This window comes from Myodes glareolus, chromosome 27 (assembly GCF_982192425.1).
Source record: "Myodes glareolus chromosome 27, mMyoGla1.1, whole genome shotgun sequence".
NCBI lineage: Eukaryota > Metazoa > Chordata > Mammalia > Rodentia > Cricetidae > Myodes > Myodes glareolus.
In genome coordinates this window covers 39,819,549-39,845,659 of record NC_142052.1, presented here as the reverse complement: position 1 = coordinate 39,845,659, position 26,111 = coordinate 39,819,549, and the positions used below count along the sequence as shown (strand labels likewise).

The following is a 26,111-nucleotide window of genomic DNA, read 5'->3' as shown; positions in this document are numbered from 1 at the left end:
TAATTTTGTCATTTGCAATAACATGAATAGAAGTGGCAGACATTAGATTGGATTCAAATAACTCAGGCATAGAAAGGTATGTATTATACATGCTTACTGAAATGTAGAAGCAAAAATCTGACCTCAGAGAAGCAGAAAATTGTGATTGCTGGAGCCCAGGAAAGGTGGTGGAGGACAGACAGAGGGTGGTTAGCCAGGACAGAGGTGCTACTGGACAGGAGGACTCCTAATGCTTTTCAATGTAAGATACCCGCCAAGAACTGTTGACTGGGTCCCATACAAACAGTAGAGGTAGCTAGTCAGGAATCTCCCAAGTGTTCCTGACACATTCGAGGTGACAGGCATGTTGAGTATCCTGGCATGGTTGTTTCAATACAAATGTATGAAAATGTCATATACTGACTACCCTAGATACACACAATTACAATGTGAGGATGAGAAAAGTGAAACGTGGTTTTGAAAGCTGTTTGGCGGGCTGGAGAGATGGCTCAGAGGTTAAGAGCATTGCCTGCTCTTCCAAAGTTCCTGAGTTCAATTCCCAGCAACCACATGGTGGCTCACAACCATCTGTAGTGGGGTCTGGTGCCCTCTTCTGGTCTGCAGACAGAATATTGTATACATAATAAATAAATAAATATTTATAAAAAAAAAAAAAGAAAAAGAAAGCTGTTTGGGAGATGACTTCTGCTAAGTCACACAGGAACACCGGCACGTCGAGGAGAAACATCACAGGGATGCCATACCACACTAAACACAAAGAGGAGGCTGGGCAGGATGGCATCTGCCTGTAACCAAGCCCCAGGGCCAGAGACGATGAGAGACTAAGATAGGAAAGACAGCCCCAGACCAGCCTGGGCTACATGGTCAGACCCTGTAAATTAAAAATCCAAATAAATTAGCTAAGTAAGAGCCCAACAGAAGGTAATGACTGCCAAAATCAGGTAGAATTTGGTAGAAAACAATCAGGGTTTTTCTTGTGGTCATAGTTCATCGTTAGGGGAAAATTTAAAGCATTTCAGCCTTTGGCTGATGACAGCTTCTTTTTCACGGGTGGAAAGGAAGTTTGGGGGTGTGGCTTTCTCCCTGTCCGGGTCAGAAAAAGTCTTCGCCTTGCCTTCTTGCTCTCCCTGTCCTCCAGAGCCTCCAGGTCCCCTTTCAGCTTCTGGCTCTCCTTCAGGGCAGCATCTCGACACTTCACGGCCTGGGCCAACTCTTCCTCATTCTTCCCAAGAATAGATTTCATCTTGGAAGGGAAAAAAGAGATAAGGCATAAATAACTTTCTAAAACACGGCACGCCACTGATTGTCATAAGGCACAGAAATGCAGAGACAAAACGTAAATAATTAAGTATGCGTATCCACTTGAATAAATAACTCCACATGGCTTTATTTCCGGTACAGTTCCGTGAAAACACATACACACACGAGTAAGACTACGGAGCTGGAAGTTTTATGACTTTTGGAGATGCAAACGTTTCCAGGTGAAGACAGACATGAGAAGCTGCTTCAGTGAGTCTGGGCAAACGAGAAGAGTTGGGGCAACAGAGGTAAAGACTGGAAGGGGAGGGGACAACAGAAAAGGAGCAAGCAGCACAGGCCTTCAGTCCAGCCCCCCCCCCCTCTCCAGCACAGTGGAATCAGAAGCAGAGGCCCTGCACCCTAAGCACAGGACAAGCCTCTGGCCCACTGGGCCACCTGGTGAGACAGTGCCCGCCTCTGTATTGCGGCTCCTTCTCAGTCTAAGACAGGAGCTGTTGGAGGGTGCAGCAGACAGGAGTGAGTTCACTTTGTTCATTATAGCTGGCTGCTCTTTGCTTACGTGCCTCCATGGGAAAACATGCTTTTGATGCGGGTGGTTGACTCACGAGATTCTCAACCCTCAGAGAATACATTGTCTGATGCTGACTTAAGTTGGCTATTCTATGAGACTTAAGTCTGTCTTATTTTTAGGCCCTGCTCTCTCGGCTTCTGGCCACCAACTAGATTGGTAAACAGTTCCCCAAATCTCAGAGTGTCCTGGCTATGTGCCATTTGGAGATGGAAACTATTGGTTCAGACTGTGCTACTCCCTCCCTCAGGGCCCGATAAAAGGACCAATCAGAAGTCAAGAAACCTGGGTAGGTGTTTAAGTAGCAGGAGACCCCACTTGGGCAGTGAAGGGTACAAGGAATAACAGTGTTGGGTGCAGGGACCTCAGTCCACCACCTGAGGATAAAGGAGAGGTCTCATTGCCCTGAACTTCATCCTCTGGAGTCATTTGCCTGAGTTGGGGGTCCACTGTTGGCAGCACTGACCGCTCCCAAGCTCAGTGGAGTCCCACGCTTCTTCAGCCTCGCCCCCCGAGCTGGGGGGTGACCCTAAGTAGGGCTTCAGAAGCACAAGAGCGGTCCCTGTGCAGACCTCAGCGCTTGGTTCGCTTGCTGCACCCTGCAACACACTCAGCAGCGGCCTTCAATGGACAGATGAAGTCTTTGGCATCTAGGGAAATCTGCTGGGACTGGACTCAAAGAGAACGGTGGTCAGCATAGGCTCTGAAGCGCAGGCGAGTGAGGGCAACTCTGTCTGATGTCTAAGCCAGCCTAACTGATCCCCGTTCAACGCTGTCCTAAGCGGTAGGAGAGCCAGACTTCAACTGATCGCCACTTTCTACCTGACAGACAGTTCTAGAGGATCCATTAAGAAGTTGTTCTGATACTTCATTTTTTTTCCACCATGTGTATTCCCCTATTCAAAAAAGTGTTTTAGTAGTATTTTTCACTTTGTTTTGTTTTTTAAAAGATTTATCATTATATTATTATTATTATTGTTATTGTTATCATTATTGTGTGTGACAGGCAATGTACGCTGTGTGTCTGTGTGTCACAGCACACGTGTGGAGGTCGAGAGGACATCTTTATTGCGGCAATTCTCTCATCTTTATGAGGGTCACCAGGCCCGCGAGGCAAGTGCCTTTAATGCTAAGTCATCTTCTCTACGCCGTTCATTTATTACTTCTACTTTTACCACCCATTTTCACTTTATAGTATACTCGTGATAACTTTGCCATTCCCGCGGTTACTGCTATTGTATCAATTTCCAGTGTATTGTTCGGTTTCGAATTGCTTCTGTATAGTGAGCGTTACTCTGAGTGTTGCTGGGAACTGAGAGTCAGGTTGGTTACTAAGAAGAGTCTCAAATGAGACAGAAACAGACATTCGATCCTAAGATGCAGAAATGGCCACACAAAAATACAAGATACCTCCAAAGACCATGGCTCATCAGTTAGTGCATCCTAAGAGACTGACGTGGTTTAAATGCCAAACTAAGAATCCCAAATTCTACTTAAAAACGATAATGGCTTCAAAGAAAAAAAACCAAGCACGTGAAAGAAATAAGGGAAATTCAGAACACAGATTTAAAAAGTCAGTAGGCCAGCAACATGGTTGAGAAACATAGCAAGGAAATTGATATTTGAAAAAAAAAGAAGAAAAAGGACAGAATGTTAGAAATGAAAAACTCATAAACCACCAAAGAAAGCATAAGCCATAGAGTTGATCAAACAATTGACAAAATATTAGTGGCCCAGAGGGAGAACTAACTCGGTGGGTAGGAACACTTGCCATGATGATCAGAGTTCCAATTACCATTATTTATGTGAAAGTCAGGCACGGTTATATCTGCCTGTAACTCCAGCGTGGGTGGGTGGGTGGAAGCAAGCCGACCCAGGCCAGCTGGCATAGCTGAAGGAGAGAGCTTCAGGTTCAGAGAGAGACTTTGCCTCGTGGGTGTAGTAAGAGGTTACTTGCTTATTTCCTGGCCACCCGACAGCTCAGACCCGAAATAATAAGACAGAAACTATATTATTTAAAACACTGCTTGGCCCATTAGCTCTAGTTTCTTATTGGCTAGCTCTCACATATTAATTTAACCCATCTCTATTAATCTGTGAATCACCACGAAGCTGTGGCTTACCGGGTAAAGTTCCATCCGGCGTCTGTCGGGGGTGGGGGGGGGGGCTACATGGCTTCTCCCTGACTCTGCCTTTTTTTGTCCCAGCATTCAGTATAGTTTTCTGGGTCTAACTCTGCTCTACCCTATCACAGGCCCCAAATAGCTTCTTTATTAACCAACGGTATTCACAGAATACAGAGGAAATCCCACACCACGTGGGAATAAGTAGAGAATAACAGAGGCAGATGCTTGATGGCCTCCTCTGGCTTCTGCGTGTGCATACATGGGCACGCATATGTTCTCACACGCATGCGCGCGCACACACATATACTATACCACACATGTAACATACAACACAACAAACAAAAGAAAGTAGAACATTAGTGGTGGAAGGTGAAGACACACTGCATCCAGACTCCATAAATAAGCATGACCTCAGCTTTCAAGGGCTCTTGAACATGGTCACAAGATCAAATGTAGGAATCTGGTGGATTAAAAGAAGAAGCCGGAATAAAAACTAACAGCACAGAAAGTCTATGAAAAACTCCAGCTGATCCGAGGAGGTCACGGGTACACCAACCACAGAGCCGGGCAGGCCCCATGTCCGGGGGGAGCTGCTCAACACAAGATTAATACTATGGGGTTTTCTGTTTCATTCAGCTTTGTTTTGAGATTTTTTTTTTTGTCTTATGGGATTTTTTTATTTTCATTTTTTTTGTAATTCTTTTTTAAATCTAGAAAGAATGTAAAATTGAGTAGGTATGACAGTGTGGAGGATCTGGAAGAGGTTGGGAAAGGGTAAAAATATGATTAAAATATATTGTATGGAATAAAATTTCAATTAAGAAAGGAAAAAGGCATTTTGGAATTTCCCCCAAGTTAAAGATAATAAAAATAAAAATTACAGCTGAAGTGTTCCAGATCTAGGGAAACAATGAATATCCAAGCACAAATAGACAGAGCCGGTAGGAAAGCTGTTAGGGTCCAGCTCCAAGACCGTCTCAGGGCTCAGAAAGGAAGCATCAGCAAGCAAAGGACCTTAGGATTTCTGAGGGTGAATGAGTCTCTCATTACGTGGTTTTCCAAATCAGTCTCTTTGTTCTTCTCCCATTCCGCAAAGTTTCCAGTTTACACACACACACACACACACACACACACACACACACTCAGCAGTCCTCTGGCAACAGCAAGGTTCCAAGGCTTGAAGTTCTCAGGGCCATCAAACAGGTAAGAGAGCTGCACAAAGCGGCACCGTCAGCCTACCGTAGGCTCAGGGGAGCCTGGGCCACTCTAAGAGGCGAAAAGGTTGATTTAAAGAGCTTTAAATTCTAAGAAGGAAAGAGAGGGGGATTCATGCGCCACATTCCTTGGTGTGATTAATCAAACTAGAAGTATGTGATCAATAAATGTACAAGAGGGAAGGAATGCAGTGACCGGCACTCTTGACTCGCTGGAGTTGAGGCATCTGGGAACAGCTTCAGGGTAGCCATGGCAACCAGAGTAAACTGCAGAAGGAGATGCAAGGAGCCTGTCTGCTTTAGCATTGTTTTCAAATGTTTGCTGGCTAGAGGGGACCTCTCAGATCTAGGATTACATCTTTCACCCTAAGTGGTTGGAAGCCAGGGAAATCTACGGTTATGTAGCACAAAACTGGGGACCTGACAGTTTCCAGCTGCCTGGGCCGAACAGTGTGGCATTTGCTCCCATGGTGTCCTTGGGAAAGGATTACCTTTCTCTGGAGATGGTTAAACCATCAAAGCTTTCTCCTGTTAAGACATGATAGCTCATTTCCTAGACTAATGTCCTACATTGATAAACCAAGATGGGAATGGTGCAGGGTGTTTGTTAATAGCCTGTTAAAGCCAGAGCAGGGCTAACTGAGGCTGCACTTTCCCATATGGCTGTGGGTGCACTCAGGACTCCCAGTCCTTATCTGTGAGGGCCAGGAACCAGCAGACCCAGCTAGGTCGTTCTTTCCTCCTATCGCCTATCTGTGCAGGCTCCAAACGCAATCTATTTGCAAGACTCTTCTTACGGCCAAATGTCTTGTCTTAAAAGATAACTATGGGAAGCTGGCTTCTAAGTTTCTCTCAGGGAAGGGAGCAGAGAGTTGGCTGTGTGACTAACTTTCTCACCAGGGCCCCACATTGTGGAAAAAGCTCCCAATATAACAGTACCCGGGGGGCGGGGGGGACTGCCCAATAATGAACACAGTGCTGAAGCTTTTGGGATGCGTCCGCTGTGGAGGGCGAGCGCTGCAGCGTCACAGGTACCCACGGCAGGGACAGCCACTACTCACAAGGCAGTGCTCCCAGAGTCCTGTACCTGGGCTGGCCTCCCTCAGAAGGCATTCTCTGGTGGGCTGACCTGATTGGTCACTGAAATCTCACTGCATAATCCCGCAGATAGCAGCAGCCAGGGAACATCCAGGGAAACCGTGACTATCCCAGCACAGATAGGCATGGCCGGGGAACAAACTCCCCATGCCACATTATAGTTCATTTGCCAAAAGTACAGACAAAGAATATTAAAAGTTGTAACAGAAAACACCAATTCATTTGCAAAGGTAAATGCAAGGATCCAATGAGACCTCTCAACGGAAAGCATGAAGCAATATATTTCAGGCCTTGAGAGTAACTGCCAACCAAGGCTGCTATATCCAATACAGCTATATTTTAAAATTGATGAAGGAAATAGAGATATTCTAAGACGAGATCAAAGGAAAACAATTCATGTCCACCAACCCAGCAATGCAACACTATCTAAAGGAATCCTAAACATAGAGGATTTGAAAAAAAAAAAGTCTTGATCACACTAGCACAAGAAAGAATAAATTCCATATGAGGAATAAACAAAGATAAAATAAAAAAGAATCACTCATGTCTAAATCAACATGCCAGCAACATTCTAAGATGAACAGGGAAGAAAGAATAAACAGTAATCAAAACCAACTAGAAAAACACCTAACAACGTCACAGTAATTAGTGAGACTCTCAAAAATAAATAAAAAATAAATTCAAGCCATGGTCACTCCACAGTTAAAATGTGTGGCCCAGCTGATTAAACACAAATTAGACACAAGCACTTATTGTAAATAAGAAGTACATCTACTGGGGGAGACACAGAGACTGAAAATAGAACAAGGGAAGTCAGTGCAGCAAGTACATCAGAGCGGAAGTAAGCTGGTGTGCTATTCTAATATAAAGTAGAAATAAAAGCCAAAATAAAAGAAAGAAGGTCTGAAGGTATCAATACCAGAACCAAGCCATCAAGAAGATATAACAATGACAAACATACATGCATCTGACACTGAAACAAGTTCATAAAAACACCACTAAACTCAGAGGGACAGATAAGTCCAGACTCTACTATCTCACTTTCATCAATATATAGATCATGTAAACTGAAATAAAAGAGCCAGAGTTAAAATGAACCAGAGATCTAACACGCTTAACGACCATCTACAGAATAGCCCCTTCATCAGTAGTATAATGCACATTCATACCAGCAGTTGGTGCATGGCTTTTCCTGGGGAGATCTGTACAAACATTCATTAGCTCTAGATAGAAAACCAATGGAAAACCAAAGCAATTACCCTACCTAAGTCCAACTTGGACTCACTGAGTTTAGAGGGCTCACAGGAGCACAGGTGAGGTATTGCTTTAAGCTGAACAGATGACTCAAAACATCGGTATCACTGAGAGTCCTACCTTGGTAGGATACTGACCTCATTGAATTAGCAGAGTTCTGGCTTCAGTTACTCCTCCATCTCCCACATCCTCTAGTCTAGATCCTTCCCAAGGTCACCTGCACTTGGGAGGCAGAAAGGAGCAGGGGCTGTGTTAACAGGTGTGTGTCTGATGACCCTCTCTGCCTCTTCTCCTGACCCTCAGGAAAAGCTCCACTCCCATTTCCGCAGAGCCGGCTGTCCCTGGAGTTTTCTGCTTGTTTTATTGGTATGACTACCAGGAAAACGCATCTTTATCCAGAATGGGGATGGGCTAGTTAGGTTTCATGCCATGGAAAGATTTATACAATGACAGAATCCTGTGCAGCCCTCTCCAAAGTCAGTGACATCGTAGGTGATAATGCAAGGCTTAACAGCAATATCAAATTCTGTACCTTATCATGCTAGACCAAAACTAGAAATTCTGTAGCCAGCGAAGCTACGGAAACTCCAAATACACCTTTGGATAACCAGGAGGTCATTAAAGACACCATGGAGGAAAGTCTTTTAAACCCAAGAATCACATAAAATGAAAAGACAATCTACCTAAATAAAAAAAGAGTTAAGGTAGCTTTTATACATAACTTATAGCATGGGTGCTGGTGGTAAGAAATCAGAGTGCTATCGAATAGTCTAACAATGCCCTTACGTCATATCAAAACAAAAATGACCAAGCCCAGAAGCAGCAGAGGGAAAGAGATAGCAAATGAACAAACGGGACACTAAACTAAAAGAACAACACAGAGAATCAATGAAACAGAGCTGGTTCTTAGCAAAAGATAAAAAGTACAAACCCTTAGTCAAAAGCCAAAATTAATAAAATAAGGGGTTAAAAGGGAGATATTACAACAAATATCAATAAAATACTAAGGACTATTAGAGAATATTTGGGAAATTTACATTTCAAAAAGCTGCATAAAGAAATCAAGGATAAGTCAGGCAGCAGTGGCAGAAGCCTTTAATTCTAGTACCAGGGAGGCAGAGGCAGGTGAATCTCTGTGGATTCAAGGCCAGACTGGTCTACAAAGTGAGTTCCAGGGCAGCCAGGGCAATCCAGAGAAATCCTGTCTCAACAACAACAAAACCAAATCAACAAATCAGGGATAAACAAATAGATCCTAGAACTTTATCTAGAAACATATAAATTAATTCAAGATGACATAAAAAAAATTAATCAGATCTCTAACGGACAAGGAGGTTGAAGCATCAATAAAGACTCCTAACAAAGAAGAAACACAGAAGGGAAGTACTACTGCCAAATTCCACCACACCTTCAACAAGAAACAATATGCTGACGTCACAAAGACAGAAAGGCAGATCAGTGAAACAAAACAGAGGACCGAGAAATTTACACAGATAGATAATCCTCTGATTGTTGACAGAGGTGACAGACACACACACTGATGAAGATACAGGAGTCTTCAATCCAGGAGGCTAGGAAAGTCGGATTGACACACGCTAAGGAAAGAGAGGAGATCCAGACAGCCCCATCTGTACTCAGATCCACTCAAAGGGCTTTCGTTTAACACTGAAGCTTTGAAACCGCTGGAGAAAAAGCACCTCAAGACAGCTGACTCCCAGTGACTGATGAGTTCATGGGCCCTAGAGAGAAACTACCACCGGCATTTCATTAACCAGAACAGTTTCTAATTATAGTCTAAATAGTTATCGCCCAGCTAAGTGAGGACCTCTCCTGTCATCAAGAAATATTATCTTTACAGTAGACAGAGACCGCGACAGAAACGCAGGTAACAGTTGACTGTGGGGGGGCCAACCCCAAGTGACACATCTGAAACACACCTCCTATAGCTAATACTCCAGGAACATCACAGAGGAGGCAGAAGGCGCCCAAGAGCCACGGCATCTGCTGTGGGAGCCATAGTACCTTCTAAACATGAGACTGGACTTGGACAGTGGGTCACCTAAAGAACTGGACAATGACAATACTGGTTGACGTGCCAAAGTGGATGGGGGGATCTCACAAAGCTCCACTCCTCGATGAAGATAGAGCCAATTCATGGCTATTGAGAAAGAGAGAATCCGTCTTCTCCAGAGGAGAACCCCTTGAAAAGTTAGACAATACTAAGCAGTCAGTGCTAAACACATGTCCACACAAGCAACACTAAATGAACTCACAAGGCCATGTTTATGCAAGCATATATAATGATGATAATTAAAGAAGAGGTCATGAACTTGGGAGGAAGTGGTAGTGGAGGCATCGGAGGAACTGGCAGGAAAGAGTAAAAACAATGTAAACAGTTCTCAGCACACATTTTCAAAACAATCATATTTAAATAAAAATAAAGACTAACAAGTGCATGTACCTGTGTATACACACACATACACACACACACACACACACACACACACACACACACACGGCATGGGGATAGGGCTGGTGAGCTGGCTCAGCAGGAAAAAGGACTAAGAAGCCTTTGGACCTGTATTAGGTCCTAGGCAGGACCCACAGGATAGAAGAGAACCTTCTCCTGCAATTTGTCCTCGGACCTTCACGTGTGTATCATGGCGTGTACTCTCCCCTCCGCTGCCCCACACAATAAAAATATCGCCACAGGCAAGAACTTTCTGAAAAGGACTCGCTCCAATAGCCCAGAAATAATCCCAAGAGCTGGCACACGGGGCTGTGCGCGGTCAGAATGCTTCTGTCCGGCACAGAACCATCCTGGAGTGACGGGACAGCACCCAACATGAGAGGAAAGCCTTCCAGCGACAGCAACGACAGGGGCTTAATCTTTAGAATTCAGAGGGATTCAAAACAATTAAACAATAAAACCCCAAATCATTTGATGACTATATGGACACATGCATTGAACATACAGTTCTTCAAAGAAGAAATAAAAATGGGAAGAAGTGCGTGAAAAACTACTCAACACCCATCAGAGAAGGCAAGCTGAAGCTTCTGTAAGATTGCATCTCCCCCGTCAGAACGGCCGTCACCAGGAGAAACGGTAGCGAGCACTGCGCGAGGATGCGGCCCCATGAAACCCTTCCCTGCTAGTGGGGATGGAAACCCCGTGCACCCACTGCGGAGAGCGGCACGGATGCTCTACCGCTCCTCTGGAGCAAGCCTTTTCTTTTGGTTCACAATGTGCTCCCAAATCATGAGATGGAAACTTATTTTTAGCTATGAATGCTCATCCTTATTTTACGCTTCTTTCTTGATAATTCTTATAACTTAACCCGTTTCTCTTCATCTACATTTTGCCTTGGGATTTTTTTTTTTAACTTTCTTGCTGTATATCTTACTTTCCTGCTGTCTCCTGTCTGGCTGACTGGTGGCTGCCTAGCTTCTGGCCCCAGGGATGTCCCTCTCTTCCTCCTTTCTTCTCTCTCCGTTCTCCTTTTTCAATTCTGCATTTCTCCTCCTACCTATTTATTATCTCTGCCTGCCAGCTCCACCTGCCCTTTCTCTGACTGGCTATTGGCCATTCGGCTCTTTATTAAACCGAAAAGGCGCCTTAGGCAGGCGGGGTGAAACACCAACACATCTTCACACAGCTAGCACACACAGCAGAAACAAATGTAACAGTATTGTTTTCACTTTGCTCAGTTCAAATAATATTCCACAACACTCCTGACTGCACACATGAAGAAATCTAAGCAAACAACAGAGATACATGTATATCCACAATACTGAAGCAGTATTCATGATAGCAAGATGTGGAACCAGCTCACATTCCCATAACAGATGAATGAGTAAAGAAAATGTGATGTATGTGTGTGTGTGTGTGTGTGTGTGTGTGTGTGTGTGTGTATTTGTACTAAAACAGATGGGAGTGGATACCATCATATGAAGTGAGATAATTCACACTGAGAAAAGAATATATTATACTTCATGTAATATATGAAATCTAAACCTAAATATATGTAAAATTAATGTATAAATAGTAGTATATATAGAAGGAAAGGGTCTAAAAATGGAAAGGTGAAAGAAGAAAGGATAAGTCAGAAAAGAAAAAATAAACAAAAATGGATAACTGATGTAATAAAATCCAAGAAGCATAAACTAGAACTTTGCAAGTATCAGTTTTCATAGATTTGCACGATAATTCCAGATAAACATACTATTTTCACGCTACTCTTTCTAAATCATTATCTCAAAATAACTATGGGTTCCCAGAATGTTGCACAGCATCACAAAGAAGTGCTGTGGGTAATGCTCTTGTGCCCTGTAAAGATTTGTCCCTCCTATTGGTTTAATAAATGCTGACTGGCCAGTAGCCAGGCAGGAAGTATAGGCAGGGCAACCAGACAAGGAGAATTCTGGGAAGGAGAGAGAGAGAGATACAGTGGTCATCCAGAAACTGAGGAAGAAGAGGAGAAGGCCTTATTGAGAAAGGTACCAAGCCATGTGGCTAAACACAGATAGAAATTGTGGGTTAATTTAAGTTGCAGGGGGTAGTTAGTAATAAGCCTGAACAATAGGCCAAAGAGTTTATAATCAGCATAAACCTCTGTGCATTCATTTGGGACTAAATGGTTCGGGTCAGAAATTTCTGTCTATTAAGATCGGTGCTGCGCTCAACAGTGAACAGTCACGTGGCTACCACCTAGGTCACAGAACTGGTTTCTTTCCAACCTTCATTTATGTGTGTTCGGGAGCTGCATGCAGAGTCCTGTGTGGTTTGATCCCAGGCGAGCACGTGTGTGTCCGGGTGAGCAGCCCGCAAAGCCCCACCAGTATTTAAACCTTTTAAATTTGCTGCCCCAGTCCCAGCCATTCCCTGACAACTCTCATCCCCTGCCTTCCTGATTCTTTCGTTTCAAAGATGGTGAACACCTCACTTACTAAGGTGATGATTCACATAATTCTCTCTACAGCAAACTTCATAAAGTGTACAAGCTGGTAGATTCTGACATTTGCATAAACTGTTAAACCACTATCAAAAATGAACATTCCTAATGGGTGTTCTCCAAAGGTATTTCCAAATGGTCACTATATTGAGATATATTTATTAATATTATATATTATATAATTATATTTATATTTTAATAGCAGTTTAAACAAGAAGTTCAATTCAAATTCCATGAATATGCATAAATTCTGAATTCTAAAATATCAAAGTTTGATTTGGAAAAGTCAGTTGTTATTAAACCAATTTTCTTTTGACCCAAACAAAATTATGTGAAAGTTTTTATTATTGGTAAAATATCAAATTTCCCTGTAACTCTAATCAAATATGTCTAGATTGTTCCTGTGCTCTAAGCCATTAGATAAGCCTGAAATCTCCTTAAGATTCAATATGTGCTCTTCACTTACCGCATCGCGGCTAAGAAGACTTGACGACTCCTCACTGAGTAAGGGTCTTGAGGCGAGAATGTCTATTTTGCCTTCTAGCCTTCCTTCCATGGTTTTAATAGCATTTAAAAGAGTCTTCAGAGAGATTCTGGTGTCTCCAATCTCCTGAGACATTCTCATAGAAGGCAAGGTAGGTGCAAAACTCACTCGACGTGCTGGGTTCGAGTTAACATTGGGCAGAGCAACTGCCGGAGCTCGTTCCTTCACATTACTGACGTAAAGCCGCGAGCCTTCGAGGGATTTAGAAGACGTGGGTCTCTCTGGAGATTTCCTTCTTCTTGGAGGCATCACCAGTTACAGGTAACAGAATCCAGTCAACCTAAGGCCTAGCTTTCAGGGAGTACCCGCTCAGTAAGAAAACCGGCAGCACGTCCCAGAAGAACCTGGAGACTATTCTTTGGCGTCGAAAATAAAAAGACCACCCTGGGGTTTAGGATTCAGTAAAGATGCAGGCCATAGCCCGAGCTTCCTAAGAGTGCATCTACCGAGGGCCTCTTTACAACTCTGTGATTTCACCATTCATCAGTAGATGAGTTGCCTAGAAGCCCTGGGCATTCCATTTGAACATTCTAGCACCATGGTTATCGGGGGGGATGGGCACACAAAAGTCACAGACATGGAGCCTTCCGTCTATACTGAGAGCTAAAGACTTTTACATTGATCTTAGTTATATATACAGTAGACCTGTGACCACCAAACCGGACTGCTTTCTTTCAGTAAGATGTTCACGGGCTAAGGTCTTTACTAAATACGTTCTGTATGTCATTTGCTTTAACTCTTTTATGTGACCTACAACAGGTACCATGCCAACAAGCAAGCCCCTCCGCTGCCAATACCTCTTCGAGGTGAGCTTCTGTCTGTTGCAGATGTGCCTTGCTGGCACTCAGTTCTGAGTTTGCCTACAATTCAAAAGACAAAGACAACCTGTTCCTCACATTTGCCAAAAGGTTAAGGGTTGAACTACAAAACTAGGACCTTATGGAACCCATGAACGTATCTCACAGCAATACTGCTTCTTATGAGTAGCCACGGAACAATCTGTTTTCTTCTGAGAGGCATACCTTTCTATTCTGCAATAAACTTCAACAAATGCTACATTCATAAACCCCAAGCACGTTGAGCATCCTAGTTCTGCGGGAGGCGTCTCTAGGGCCCCTCTCTGTCTCCACAGCAGCACTTAAGCTGGGTGAGAGAAAGCGTTCTCCTTCCCAGGACTGTTTCTGGGGAGGTGGGGAGGAAGGCACAGGCCACGCCGCCCCCACTGCAGCACGGGAGCGCACCTGATGACAGTGCGCTCTGCAGACGCATCATACCTGCGCGTGTTTGGCCTCTAGAGCCTTGTTCCGTTTGTGCAGACGGTCGTTCTGCAGCCTGGTCTCAGCCAAGGAGCGCAGCTGTTCTTCCAGCTGTTTGACTTTTATCTGCGAGGAAAACAGGAGAACAAGGAGGAAAGCCTGGTCTCCAAGGGGAAGGAGAAGCTGCCACAAATTTAAAAACATTAGAGAACACTTGAAACTTGAAAAAAAAAATCCTACGCTTTTCTAATCTTGCAAACAGTTCTTTCTGAACTCGCTGCCGCAAACAGGTTACAGCTGTGGAAACATGCCAAGGCAAAACATCTGGCTTCTATGGCGAAGGGAAATCCAAGCGGACGTGATTCCAGACGGAACAGTGAAGAGTCCTGTAGATAAATCTCAATTCTCAGGGAACTGTGGTACCTGGCACTCAAAACCTTTTCTGAATGTGGATAATTAGAAGTGTCAATCTACAAAAAAATAAGTGATAGCCTTTTGTTTTGCTCAAAGAAAACTAGAAAAGTCAAATAAGTAAAAATTCTCACAGGTTGAGCTGAATTTAAAATGAACTCCCAGTGCCAGGCATGACGGTGCAGACCTGTTATCTCGGTCCTTAGGAAGCCGTGGCAGAGGACTGCTGTGAATTCTTAAATAAAATGACTGTTTTATGGGATAAAAACAATCTAGATCCGTCCTTAGGGCTTGTCGTACTGTAGCCACTGAGAAACAGTGACGTGCCCTGAACCTACTGGTAGCATACTGCCATCAGAGGCACGCTATCTTCTGAGTTTCTCATTTGGTGGAAATTCTTAGACTATTTAAAGTTGGAAAGCACACGGGAGCAGTGGTCAGAAGCAAACAAACCCTGCTCCCTCAGGCCTGGTGACTCTGTGAGCCTTAAAACCATTCGATGACCAGGTGATCAGGAACCCTGGGGGCATCAGGACCCTCGCCCATGCAGATGCGCACACTGTTTCAATTGGTCAACACACTAAATAATACTGTTAATACTATATAAATTATGAGACAGACAAAAAAATTAACGTGTTTACATTGTAACAAATATCCATTCATCATATTTCTCAGATATTTGCAGCAGACATTGTTAAACTGCACTAAAGTAGGACTTATCTATGGTGGTGGCTCATTCACAGCTTGAAAGGAGCTTTAGGGTTAAAAGTGGCCAGTGTTTGATTCCAGGTGGGTTTGTGGCACCGAGAACGGAAGCCAGGACCGTTCCATAAGCAGTGCTCACAGCGAGTACCGTCCAGCCTGCATCCCAGCCCTGGGCCTCATGTCTGCTAACTTCAGTGTGAGGGAAGGGTGAAGGCTGACGGTTGGCACGCCTAGAGCGAGATTGCTCAACACAGCAGCTGCCCAGACCTAAGCCCAAGGGCCTCATTTCTTACTGTCTAGTCCAGCTGTCCTCATGTACGGCTGCACAAGCCATCTGGGGAGCATCTTTTCTGTTGAGAGAAAATCTTATAGCTCAGGCTGGCCTCACCATTCGCCTACCTCTTCCCCGTGAGTGCTTGGATTATGGGGTACTTGATCATGTCTGGTATCAACTGGGGAGCTTTACAAAGTATTAACTCTGCGACTTAAATTCTGATCTAATTGGGATTACAGTCATAGGGAATTTTTCTTCTTATATATCATGGAAAGATTTAAGCATGCAGAAAACTTAAAAGATCTTTCTGTGAATATGACCCTGTCCACTCTAAGGCCTACCATTATTATTATTATTATTATTATTATTATTACTACTACTACTTATCACATAGCCTTCTCTCCTATGAGTCCTCCAATCTGCTTTTTCCAATTGGATATATTTCGAAAGGAATGGTAAATAAACAGCTCCCATTGCTGGGCTTTTTTAAAAATCCCATCAGATTCTAATGTATAAGTAGTAAGACTTAGAAATTAGCAGTTAAATGACAGAGCAACATTTTCTAAAGTTCAACAAAATTTAATCCAACAATTACTATTTTAAACATTAGACAAAAATCTGAAGATAGGTAATTCTCATACCTGGAGTTTCCCCTTTTCATAGGCCAGTTTATTCTTACTCTCAGTAATTTTTTCCAAGGCCTTTTCCACTTTCTGTTGAGCAAACTGATAAAGCAAACACATATATAGTTATCTTTTACCTACAAAGTGATTACCATTCCCCTTTACAACAGGTATGAACCCCCTTGCCATTTCTACAGAAGCAGCATCACAAGTACATGCAGCTTACTCCGCCCCAAGGCCGTCCCTGGACAACACATCATTTTGTCGACGGGCACCACGCATGGGGCCCGTTGATGAGATTAGATTCGAAGCCTGAAGAGTCCCAGAGTGAGCTGCCGTTTGTGCGGCAATCTTTGCTGCTTGTTTCTGAATTGCCGGTTAATCCTGTGTAGATATGTCCTGATCCAGACGTGGCGAGCTATGATAGTGACTGTGAGTCACTTGAAGAGGACCGAGCAGTTTTTAAGAACAATGACCACACCTCTTCGCCTTTAGCTACCACAGCTTAAAAAGGTCTCTCAGACGCTGACCAAAAATACTTGTTGCTGAAGCCACCACATACTTCGAACACACAACTGGAAAGATTTGAGCTGGATCTACATGGGAAAGCTTCCTGCGGTTTAGCTTTATGAGAGTATCAAAAAGTACTATGTAAGCTGCCAAGAAGGGGAAGCAATAACCAGTTATATCCATATGTGAAGCCTATGAATTGTAATAATGAACATCATGAGAGACAGCGCTAAGGGTATAAGAGTGGTGCCCACATCTTGGTGTGACCAACAACAGTCTATTGGATTTACAGCCCACTAATGGGGGAAAAGCATGTCTGGTACTAGAAGCCTAGACAGCCAACAGACCTAGAGAGGCCATGGATTGTAGAAGCATCACTACCAGTTTACTAGGCCAGTATAATTCCTAACCAAATTGTAAAACTTATAGCAACAAATAAGCCTAGTTCTCAGCACTCATCAAAGAAGCTTCTCCTTACAGCAAACAGAGACTGTTACAGAGGGCTGTAACTGGCTGTAAGCAGAGGCCAATGGGTGTGGGGGATTCCAGACACATCTACAACACAACTGCTATACCTTCAGGCTCAGAGAACATCACAGAACAGAGGCACAATGGTTATAAGAGAACGATAGTCTGGTTGAAGATTATGTTTCCTAGAAATGACATGGAAGCTGTACCCATAATACCCCAGCAATATGGCTGCCTAAATAAGACCTCAACAAAGACAATGTCAATAGAGATATTAACTCATAAGGGGGTCTCATGGGGCCCCACCCATAAACAAAGAACTGCAGACAACTAATGACTACTGAGAAGGGGACAATTACCAGGAATATGTCCCCTAAGTGGTCATCAACTGAATGCGGGGTCAGTCCTGAAACCAACTACAGATGCAATAAAAAGATGCAGTGGGTTATGTTTACATATGTGTGTGTATACACACACACACACACACACACACAAAATAAAAGAAAAAGAAGTCATCCATTTGAGAGGGTGTGTGTGTGCAGAATGGGAGGGGTTTGAGGAAGGAATGATGTAATTATATTTTATTATTAAAAAGTTAATAAAAATGTTAGGTGCTTATTTAAATTTCTGCTTACAGGTAGTCCATGTGCTCTAAATAATGGAAGAACAGAGATTAACATTACTCAAAATAAATCAACACTTGATTTGTGGGGACCACAAATGAGATCAGTGTTTGCTGAGATAACCTTGGCATTATCGTAAAGACTATTAACGACAGAGATCAAAACAAAAACTGGAGAATTACTTAACAAAGAAAAATGATAGTATCTGTTAGAATACATATTTTTTATTCACAAAATTTTTAATTTGTAATCTGTTAGAATATATAGTTTTGACACACAGAAACAATAGTACTTAGAGTATCAGGAAGGAGTCAAAAAAATATGACCTTAAGAAAGAGAAGTTAGCAAAGATGAACAGTACCATAGCTCAGATCTGAAATGCGCCCCACAATGGCTGTGTTTAGGGCATGGTTACTAGCCCTGGGCACCACTGAGAGGCAGCAGAACCCTGAAGAGGTGAGGCCAGGTGGGAGGATGTCAGTCCATTGATGTGCGCCCTGTGAACAAGGTCCTGGGGCCCCTCTGCCTATTCAGACGGGAGCAGTTCCTCTGCCACACATACCCACAAACATGTTCTGTCTTACAAAGGTTCAAAAACACCAATCCAGCTAACCATGGATGGAGACAATCTAATTATGAGCCCAAATAACTCTTTGTGTTGACAATGATGGAAAGCTGAGATAAGTACCCAGAAATTGTTTTCTAAGGTATTTTCTTGCAGTTTTAGAAACTAAACCTAGATCCTTGTTCATGCTAGAAAGTTAACAAAAGCTGTTAGAAGAATAAACAAATCCAGCCAGATAGTACACTCTTGTAAAGTTACTTTTTAAGTATACATTTACTTAAAACATGATACAGATTGGAAATATAACACCAGACTGACTTAACTTCGACACAAAGTTATACTCAGGCTGGAGAGCATCCTTGAAGCCTCCCCTGAAGCAGGTGGAAACAAATGCAGAGGCCCACAGACACACAGAATGCAGACAGAAAGAGACCTCGGAACACTCAGCCTGAATGGGACGTCTTCACCAAACCAATCCCCAAAGATCAGGGGATCCTGCAGAAGAGGTGGAGACAGAGGAAGAGCCACGGGATGGAGGACATCAAGAAATCAAGGCCCTATAAATCAGGATGATCACAGCCCACATGAGCTCACAGAGACTGCAGCAGTATATGTCATTAATTCCACTTTTATGTTTTTATGGAATTCCTAAGTGTAAAAACAAGTAGGTCTCCGATTCTTGTACCTTCTCTTGAGATCTTTTTCCTTCTGCTGATTTGTCTTGTCCAACTTTGATGTGATAATTTTTGTTTTATCTTATTATATATTTTATTTTGTTGTATTTTAATATTATCTCTTAGAAGTTTGATTTTTTTTTCTAATGAAAGACAGAAAGGGAGTTGATCCAGCTGGGAGGGAAGGTGGGGAGGAACTGGAAGGAGAGGGAGGGGAAACCATAATCAGGATATATTTTGTGAGGAAAGAATCGATTTCAATTAAAGGTAAGGTAATTATTTATTTTTACCTCATCAAAGTCCTAATGCATAGGTAATTTTATTTATATTAGGTGTCTCTAGTTAGAAATGTATGGTAAAAACTCGAATGGAAATGGTAAGATAAGTCATTCAACTTAGGCTCAGGAGGGGTGGCCCTTCTCACTGGGCCCACAGCAGCTGACTCAATTCTGTGCTGCTGAAAGCTGAGATGGCAGAAACAAACCTCTGTGAAGGATAACTTTTCTGTCAACTTGACATGAGATAAGGTCATCTATGAAGAGAAAACCTCACTTGAGAAAATGCTTCTGTATGCTGGGCTGTAGACAAGTCTATAGCACATCTTCTAGACTAAAGATGCGGGAGGGCTCAGTCCATAGGGGCCGGGCCACTCCTGAGCATGTGGTCCTTAGTTAGGTAAGAGACCTAACTGAGCAAGCCAGCAAACAGGGTTCCTCCTTGGCCTCTGCTTCAGTCCCCGCCTCGGGGTTTCTGCCTTGAGTTCCCGACCTGACATCCTTTCACGATGGAGGTAAAAGCTGTTAACATGAATTAACCCTCTCCTCCTTCAGTTGCTTTTGGTCATAGTGTTTATAACTATTATATGTTTATATCTATTATTACTATATCTGCCATATGTTTTATCACTATCACGGCAATAGAAAAGAACACTAGGGAACAAGCGGAATAACAGTAATGTTTATTCATGCACAGTGCATGCCAAGCTTTGTGGCAGGCACTTGACAATCCCACAACCCTGGGAGCCCGGCAAAATCAGCAGAATTTCTCTTATGCATTAAGAAATGGAGTAAAGGCAGATAAAACCTGTTCTCATGAGGTTAGAATGTGACGGAAATGAACGAATAGGTCAATTTCTAGTCAGCATGATACGAGGTTGTGATACGCAGGGTGTGTAACACAGGGTGTATAATCCCACAGAAAAGGAAGATCCTCTGGATGCTGCAGGCCAGGTTAGGTCACACAGCAAACAGAACCACGGTTGAAAACCAAGTTTGTCTAGTTTCAAGACTGTGATGTTGTAGATGCAATAGACTCTAAATGTTATCTCTATTGGCTGGTGAGAGATCATACTACAGGTTACCTATTAGCAGGAATTTTAAGCACCACAGAACAACAATGCATTGCTAGCACTGACTAGCAGCAGTTTGGGTGATACTGCAAAGTCGATCCAGCAGATCCTGAGACCTCAGCTTCACAGCTCAGGCTCGCAGGCTCGCATGTCCCAGAGAAAACCTCCCTGGCGGTCTGATGGAGACAGAACTCAGCCCATGACCGATACGGAAGCTATCACCATGATACCTTGAACAACAAGAGTATGAAGAGCAGGAAAGAATCAGTACTGACCCAAAAGTAATAAGATCTATCAAAATCTCCAGTAGGAAGAGGCCGCAGACCTGGCTGTGGCAGTGGGTTCAGGAATTCAGGGAGGCAGATGTGGTCTTCCAGACAACTAGACAAACCAAGCAGAGGTCTGGACAATACGCACAGGACATGACTGAATATTTAGTCTTGGAGCAAGAGAAGGCTGGTGTGAGATCGTAGCAGGAGTCACAGCCAATGGGTCTCTGTAGGAGGCCATGGAAGTGCACAGCATATGGCAACCGACAATTCAGATGTCCACCCACCAGAGGAGCGGCACTGGTGGAGGCTGATCCTGACCAGGCAAGGCCTGCAGGACCACCGACTCTGGAAACTTGCTCACATTTGCTAAGGCGGCTTGGTGTCTCCCCAGTACCTGTACTGTGGTGTGTAATCTCCTGTGATATGGATATGTAATCTCATGACTGCATCTCATCTTATGGGCACAAAAATCTGTGGGTGGTCGGGAGGATGGCTTTTCATTACACTGCATGATTCTGTTATAACTATATCCTCATTACTACATCGATTTGTCCCACGATGACTGTGGACACTTAAAAGCCTGTCTCGGTCATTTGCTCAGACTAACTGCACACAATTAGCTCACGTTCGCCTCAGAGCAAGTTCACACTGGACTAAAGGCCAGAGTCACAGGTGTCCAACCAGGCTGCTACACAAAGCACCCTAAGAAAGCATGTCAATTCTTCGCTGGCCATATCTAGCTGATGAAAGACCTTGGACACTGTGCCACTGCGTCCTGATTGCAGGACTCCTGAAATCTTGAAACCCTTGTGCTGCCATGGTGAACGGCTCGGCTACCTATTGCTTACCCTAGGAAGGCGCTTTTGACCAATGAGAGGTAACTCTTGCAATTTTTTTCATTGCTTCAAGGCTCTTGTAAAAAAGGAGTTTCTAAGCTAGAGAACAGGAAGCTATAGAGAATTAAAATTAGAACAAGGAAATTTGAAAAGAGGCAGAAGAATAAGAGACTTGTATGGAAGAGTGAATGTACGAGAGTTCATCTGCCCTCAGATACCCAAGAAAAAGTTTCTTTCATTTCCTATAGTGTCCAATCTCAACACTGAAGGGATCTTGGGGCAGGACCCCAGTGGCCCTTGATGGGTCTCGTTACCCCAACAGGCACTGACAGACTTACCACTGTCCACAAGATACCAGAACCTAAGAATTTAAAATATGCTAAAACTATCTGCCACACGCTTCACATGCATTAACTTAATCCCAGCACCTTGTGTAGCAATGGTGCCGTTATCCTCACTCTGATAGGTCATGAGGCTGAGGCTCTGAGGGATTAACTGTCATCTCGGGCAGAGGCAAAACTGAAAGCAAGGCAGCCCGGCTCAAAAGTCATAAAAACAGGAAAAGATTTAGGTTTAGTCCATGTAATTCTTCAGCGTGAAAGTAATAAGAAGTTTAATCTTAGACTGAAAAGGACATTATGTTATTCTGTAAAATCTAAGAACCGTTTTGTATGCTCTCAAACAGTATTAATCATACTCTAGATTGTCAAATACATGAGAAGTATCAGCTTCTTAGCAGAACCCCTGTAAAGTCCTCTTCACTTGGAGATGCTGTAAGAGCTGACACCATGTATTTGTAGCACACTGACCTGATCAAACAGCTTTTAGAATCACACTTATTACTGACTGCTTAATGGAGGGAAAGAACAGGTGAAAAAACACAAGATTCTTTCTTATAATTTATGTGAAAGGATGTATTTTAATACATTTGTGTTTGTCAGTGTTTCAGATCACTCGTGACAGTCATTCACAGCTGTCTTATTTCCTTGGATGGACTGACCTTTTTATACCCACCCCATGGCAGTCAGCCGTGGCTCTCTGATGCTCGAGGGAAGTCACTTTGTCTGTCAGGTGTTTATTCTCTTCCACCAGAGTCTGTAGGTTTTGGTTCAATACGTTTATGTCTGCCTTTGAAAACAAAAGGAGAAAAATTATTTTAAATAAGAAAATTTATTTTAGAACAACCGCTGAGCTGGATTGGTAGGCAGCCTCTGCTTATGTTTCCCTTCCCAGAGAGTGGGGCTTTGATGAGTCTGATAGCTCTAGGATGTTTAAAACAAGTTATTTTCTTTCAACTTTTTCCAACTATTTTTATTGAAAAAAATCTCTTATATCTTATATTCTGATCATGCTTTCCCCTCCCCCACTTCTCCCGGATCTTCCCCACTCACCCATCTCCATTCCCTTTCTCTCTTTACAGAACAAAACCCAAGAAATACACACACACAAATGCCTACAAAAACACAAGTGAAAATAAGCAAGCAGATGACCAATAGACAATAAACGCCCAAACAATGCATAGAGAGACAAAAGCCCACAGAATCCACTGACTGTTCAGGGCAGACCGTCTGCTCCTGGGCATGGCCCCCATCCTGAAGGTGGTGAGTGCACCCACCCAGTGAGACTGCTTTGGAGAAAACTAATTTTTCCTTTGCCAGAAGATATCAATTGCGCTTGGCTTCTTGGCTAAGGGTGGGAGCCCATGTCCCCTTGCCCCCTGAGTGCTGGGACCCCATCCGGCTTGAACCTGTGCCGGTCTGCGCACGCCGCCAGTTTCTGTGAGAGCCTAGCCACTGGCTCTTACTGTCTACCTGCCACTCCTCTAGTTGTCATTGGGAGAACTAAGTAATTCAGTAATTTAACTAGTAGTTATGCCCTTTCTAGTATTTGGTATGTGTTTGTCAGTTTCAGCTTGTGTACAGAGATGCAAAAATCTTATACAAAATACTGTCAAAATTAACTAACCTACGAATATACAAAATGGAAATAAGAGGTAAGTGAAGTTCATTTTGGTAGTATATACTATTAACTATCAGTTTAATTTACCAAATCAATAGATTATACTGGATAAAACATATGACCATGTCAATAAAAAATATTCATTTTAAAAACATTTATCTATGACTTAAAAAAGCTCACACAAAAGTTATAGACACATACAAAGGAGTGACTGCTGAGGGAACAGGCCTGAATCAGAGACCTATGTTGGTCCAGGTGCGAATCTGGGACCCCCAAGGGGGCAGGCCTGAACCAGAGACCTCTGGGGCTGGGTGTGAATCAGCGATATCTGAGGTAGCAGGTCTGAGCCAGTGACCTCTGCCAGTGCAGGTCCAAGGCAGCAACCGCAGAAGAAACAGTCGCAAGCAAGGAACCTCCGTGGGAGCATGCCCGAACTACCCTGGTATTACAGAGTGATCCTGGGGAGCGTTGAGCAACGTCCAGGAACACAGAGTAAGCAACAGGATGACTGGAACCATGGCCCTGACTACACCATGAGGAGCAACCATCTGAGCCTTGGCTCCACTGGCACCTGAAAGATTGATCACCAGAGACACAGACAGCCCCAACTATACCTATCAGAGGAAAAGATGGGTAGACAAGGTAAGAACACACGCAGCACCACAAAGAGCAACATGGAACCAGTAAAAACTAGTGACCCAACAACAGCAAGACTTGAACAACCACATAGAGATGAAGCAGAAGAAAATGACCTAAAAATAACTTTAGGAGAATGTTTGAGGACCTCACAGAGGAAATGAGAACCTCCCTCAAAGAAAAGGAGGAAAAGACAAATAAAAAATTGGAAGAAATCAACAAATCCCTGTAAGAAAACCAAGAAAAAGCAATCAAACATATGAAAGAAACTATTCAAGACTTGACAACTGAAATAGAGACAATAAAGAAAACACAAACAGAGGGAATTATGGAAACAGAAATCATGAGAAAATGACTAAGAAGCACAAATGCAAGCATGAACAGCAGAATACAAGAGGTGGAAGAGAGAATCACAAGCGCTGAAGATAAAATAGAGGAAATAAACTCACTGGTCAAAGAAAACATTAAATCTAACAAAAGCTTAACACAAAATATCTAGAAAATATGGGACACCATGAAAAGACCAAACCTAAGAAAAACAGGTATAGAAGAAGGAGAAGTCTAACTCAAAAGCACAAAAACTTTATTTAACAAAATCATAGAAGAAAACTTTGCCAACCCAAAGAAAGCTATGCCTATGAAGATACATGAAGCTTACAGAATACTAAATAGACTGGATCAAAGAAAATTCCCTTGCAACATAATAATCAAAACACTAAACATACAGAATAAAGAAAGAATATTAAGAGCTGCAAAGGAAAAAGGCAGACCTATCAGAATTACACCTGACTACTCAATGGAGACAATGAAAGCCAGAAGGTCCTGGTCAAGTCTTATGCAGACATTAAGAGACCAAGAATTTCAGCTCAGACTACTATACCCAGTAAAACTTTCAATCACCATAGAAAAACAAAACAAGATATTCTATGACAGAACCAGATTCAACCAATACCTAGCCACAAACCCAGCCCTACACAAAGTACTAAAAGGAAAACTCCAACCCAAGGAAGCTAGGTACATCAACAAAAACACAGACAATAGATGATCTCACAGCAGTGAAACCCAAAGAAGAGGAAAACACACACGATAACATCACCAAACAACGACAACTAAGATAACAGGAGCTGGCAATCACTGGTCATTAACATCCTTTAATTTAAACGGATTCAACTCACCTATAAAGACGCAGTCTAACAGACTGGATAAAAAAAAGCAGAATCTATCCTGCTGCTGCACACAAGAAACACACCTCAGCCTCAAAGTCAGACATTGTCTCAGATAAGGGGTTGGAAAAAAATTCCAATCAAATGGACTTAAGAAACAAGCTGGTGTAGCTATCCTAATATCTAACAAAATAGACTTCAAACTAAAATCAATCAAAATAGACAAAGAAGGACATTTCATATTAGTCACAGGAAAAATCCATAAAGAGGAAATCTCAACACTGGCCATCTATGCCCCGAATACAAGGGCACCCTTATATGTAAAACACTACTAAAGCTTAAATCACACATTAATCCCATACATTAATGGGGGAGACTTCAACATGACACTCACCACTGGACAGGTCTGACAGACAGAAAATTAACATAGAAATAAGGGAATTAACAGATGTTATGACTCAAATGAACTTAACATATATTTATAGACCATTCCATCCAACATAGAAGAATATACCTTTATCTCAGCACCTCATGGAACCTTCTCAAAAATTAAACACATACTAGGTAACAAAGCAAACCTCAACAGATACAAAAAAATTGGACTAACCCTATGTATCTTATCGGATCACCAAGGCTTAAAATTAGAATTCAATAGAAACACTAATTAAAGAAAAACCACAAACACATGGAAATTAAACAATGCTCACCTGAATCATCAATAGGTCAAGGAAGAAATAAAGGGAGAAATTAAAGACTTCCTCAAATTCAATGA

The 26,111-nt window shown here is 42.8% G+C and overlaps 1 protein-coding gene across 4 annotated transcripts in view; it reads right to left on the bottom strand.

Annotated features, from left to right (window-relative positions):
* The window catches only part of Ccdc150 (coiled-coil domain containing 150), an 81,913-nt gene that overhangs the window by 12,515 nt on the left and 43,287 nt on the right, over window positions 1–26,111 (bottom strand). For 3 of the 4 annotated variants that reach the window (XR_015736803.1, XM_087902278.1, XM_087902280.1), the window contains exons 14-18: window positions 22,596–22,709; window positions 16,304–16,387; window positions 14,291–14,398; window positions 13,814–13,876; window positions 1,115–1,243 (exon numbers count right to left, since the gene is read on the bottom strand). Coding sequence is in view for 3 of the 4 variants with exons in the window: in XM_087902278.1 (XP_087758404.1) it covers window positions 1,115–1,243; window positions 13,814–13,876; window positions 14,291–14,398; window positions 16,304–16,387; window positions 22,596–22,709 (498 nt within the window). In the remaining variant the exon portion in view is untranslated. The remainder of the gene's footprint in view (window positions 1–1,114; window positions 1,244–13,813; window positions 13,877–14,290; window positions 14,399–16,303; window positions 16,388–22,595; window positions 22,710–26,111) is intronic. The other variant, XM_087902279.1, reaches the window with a different exon arrangement.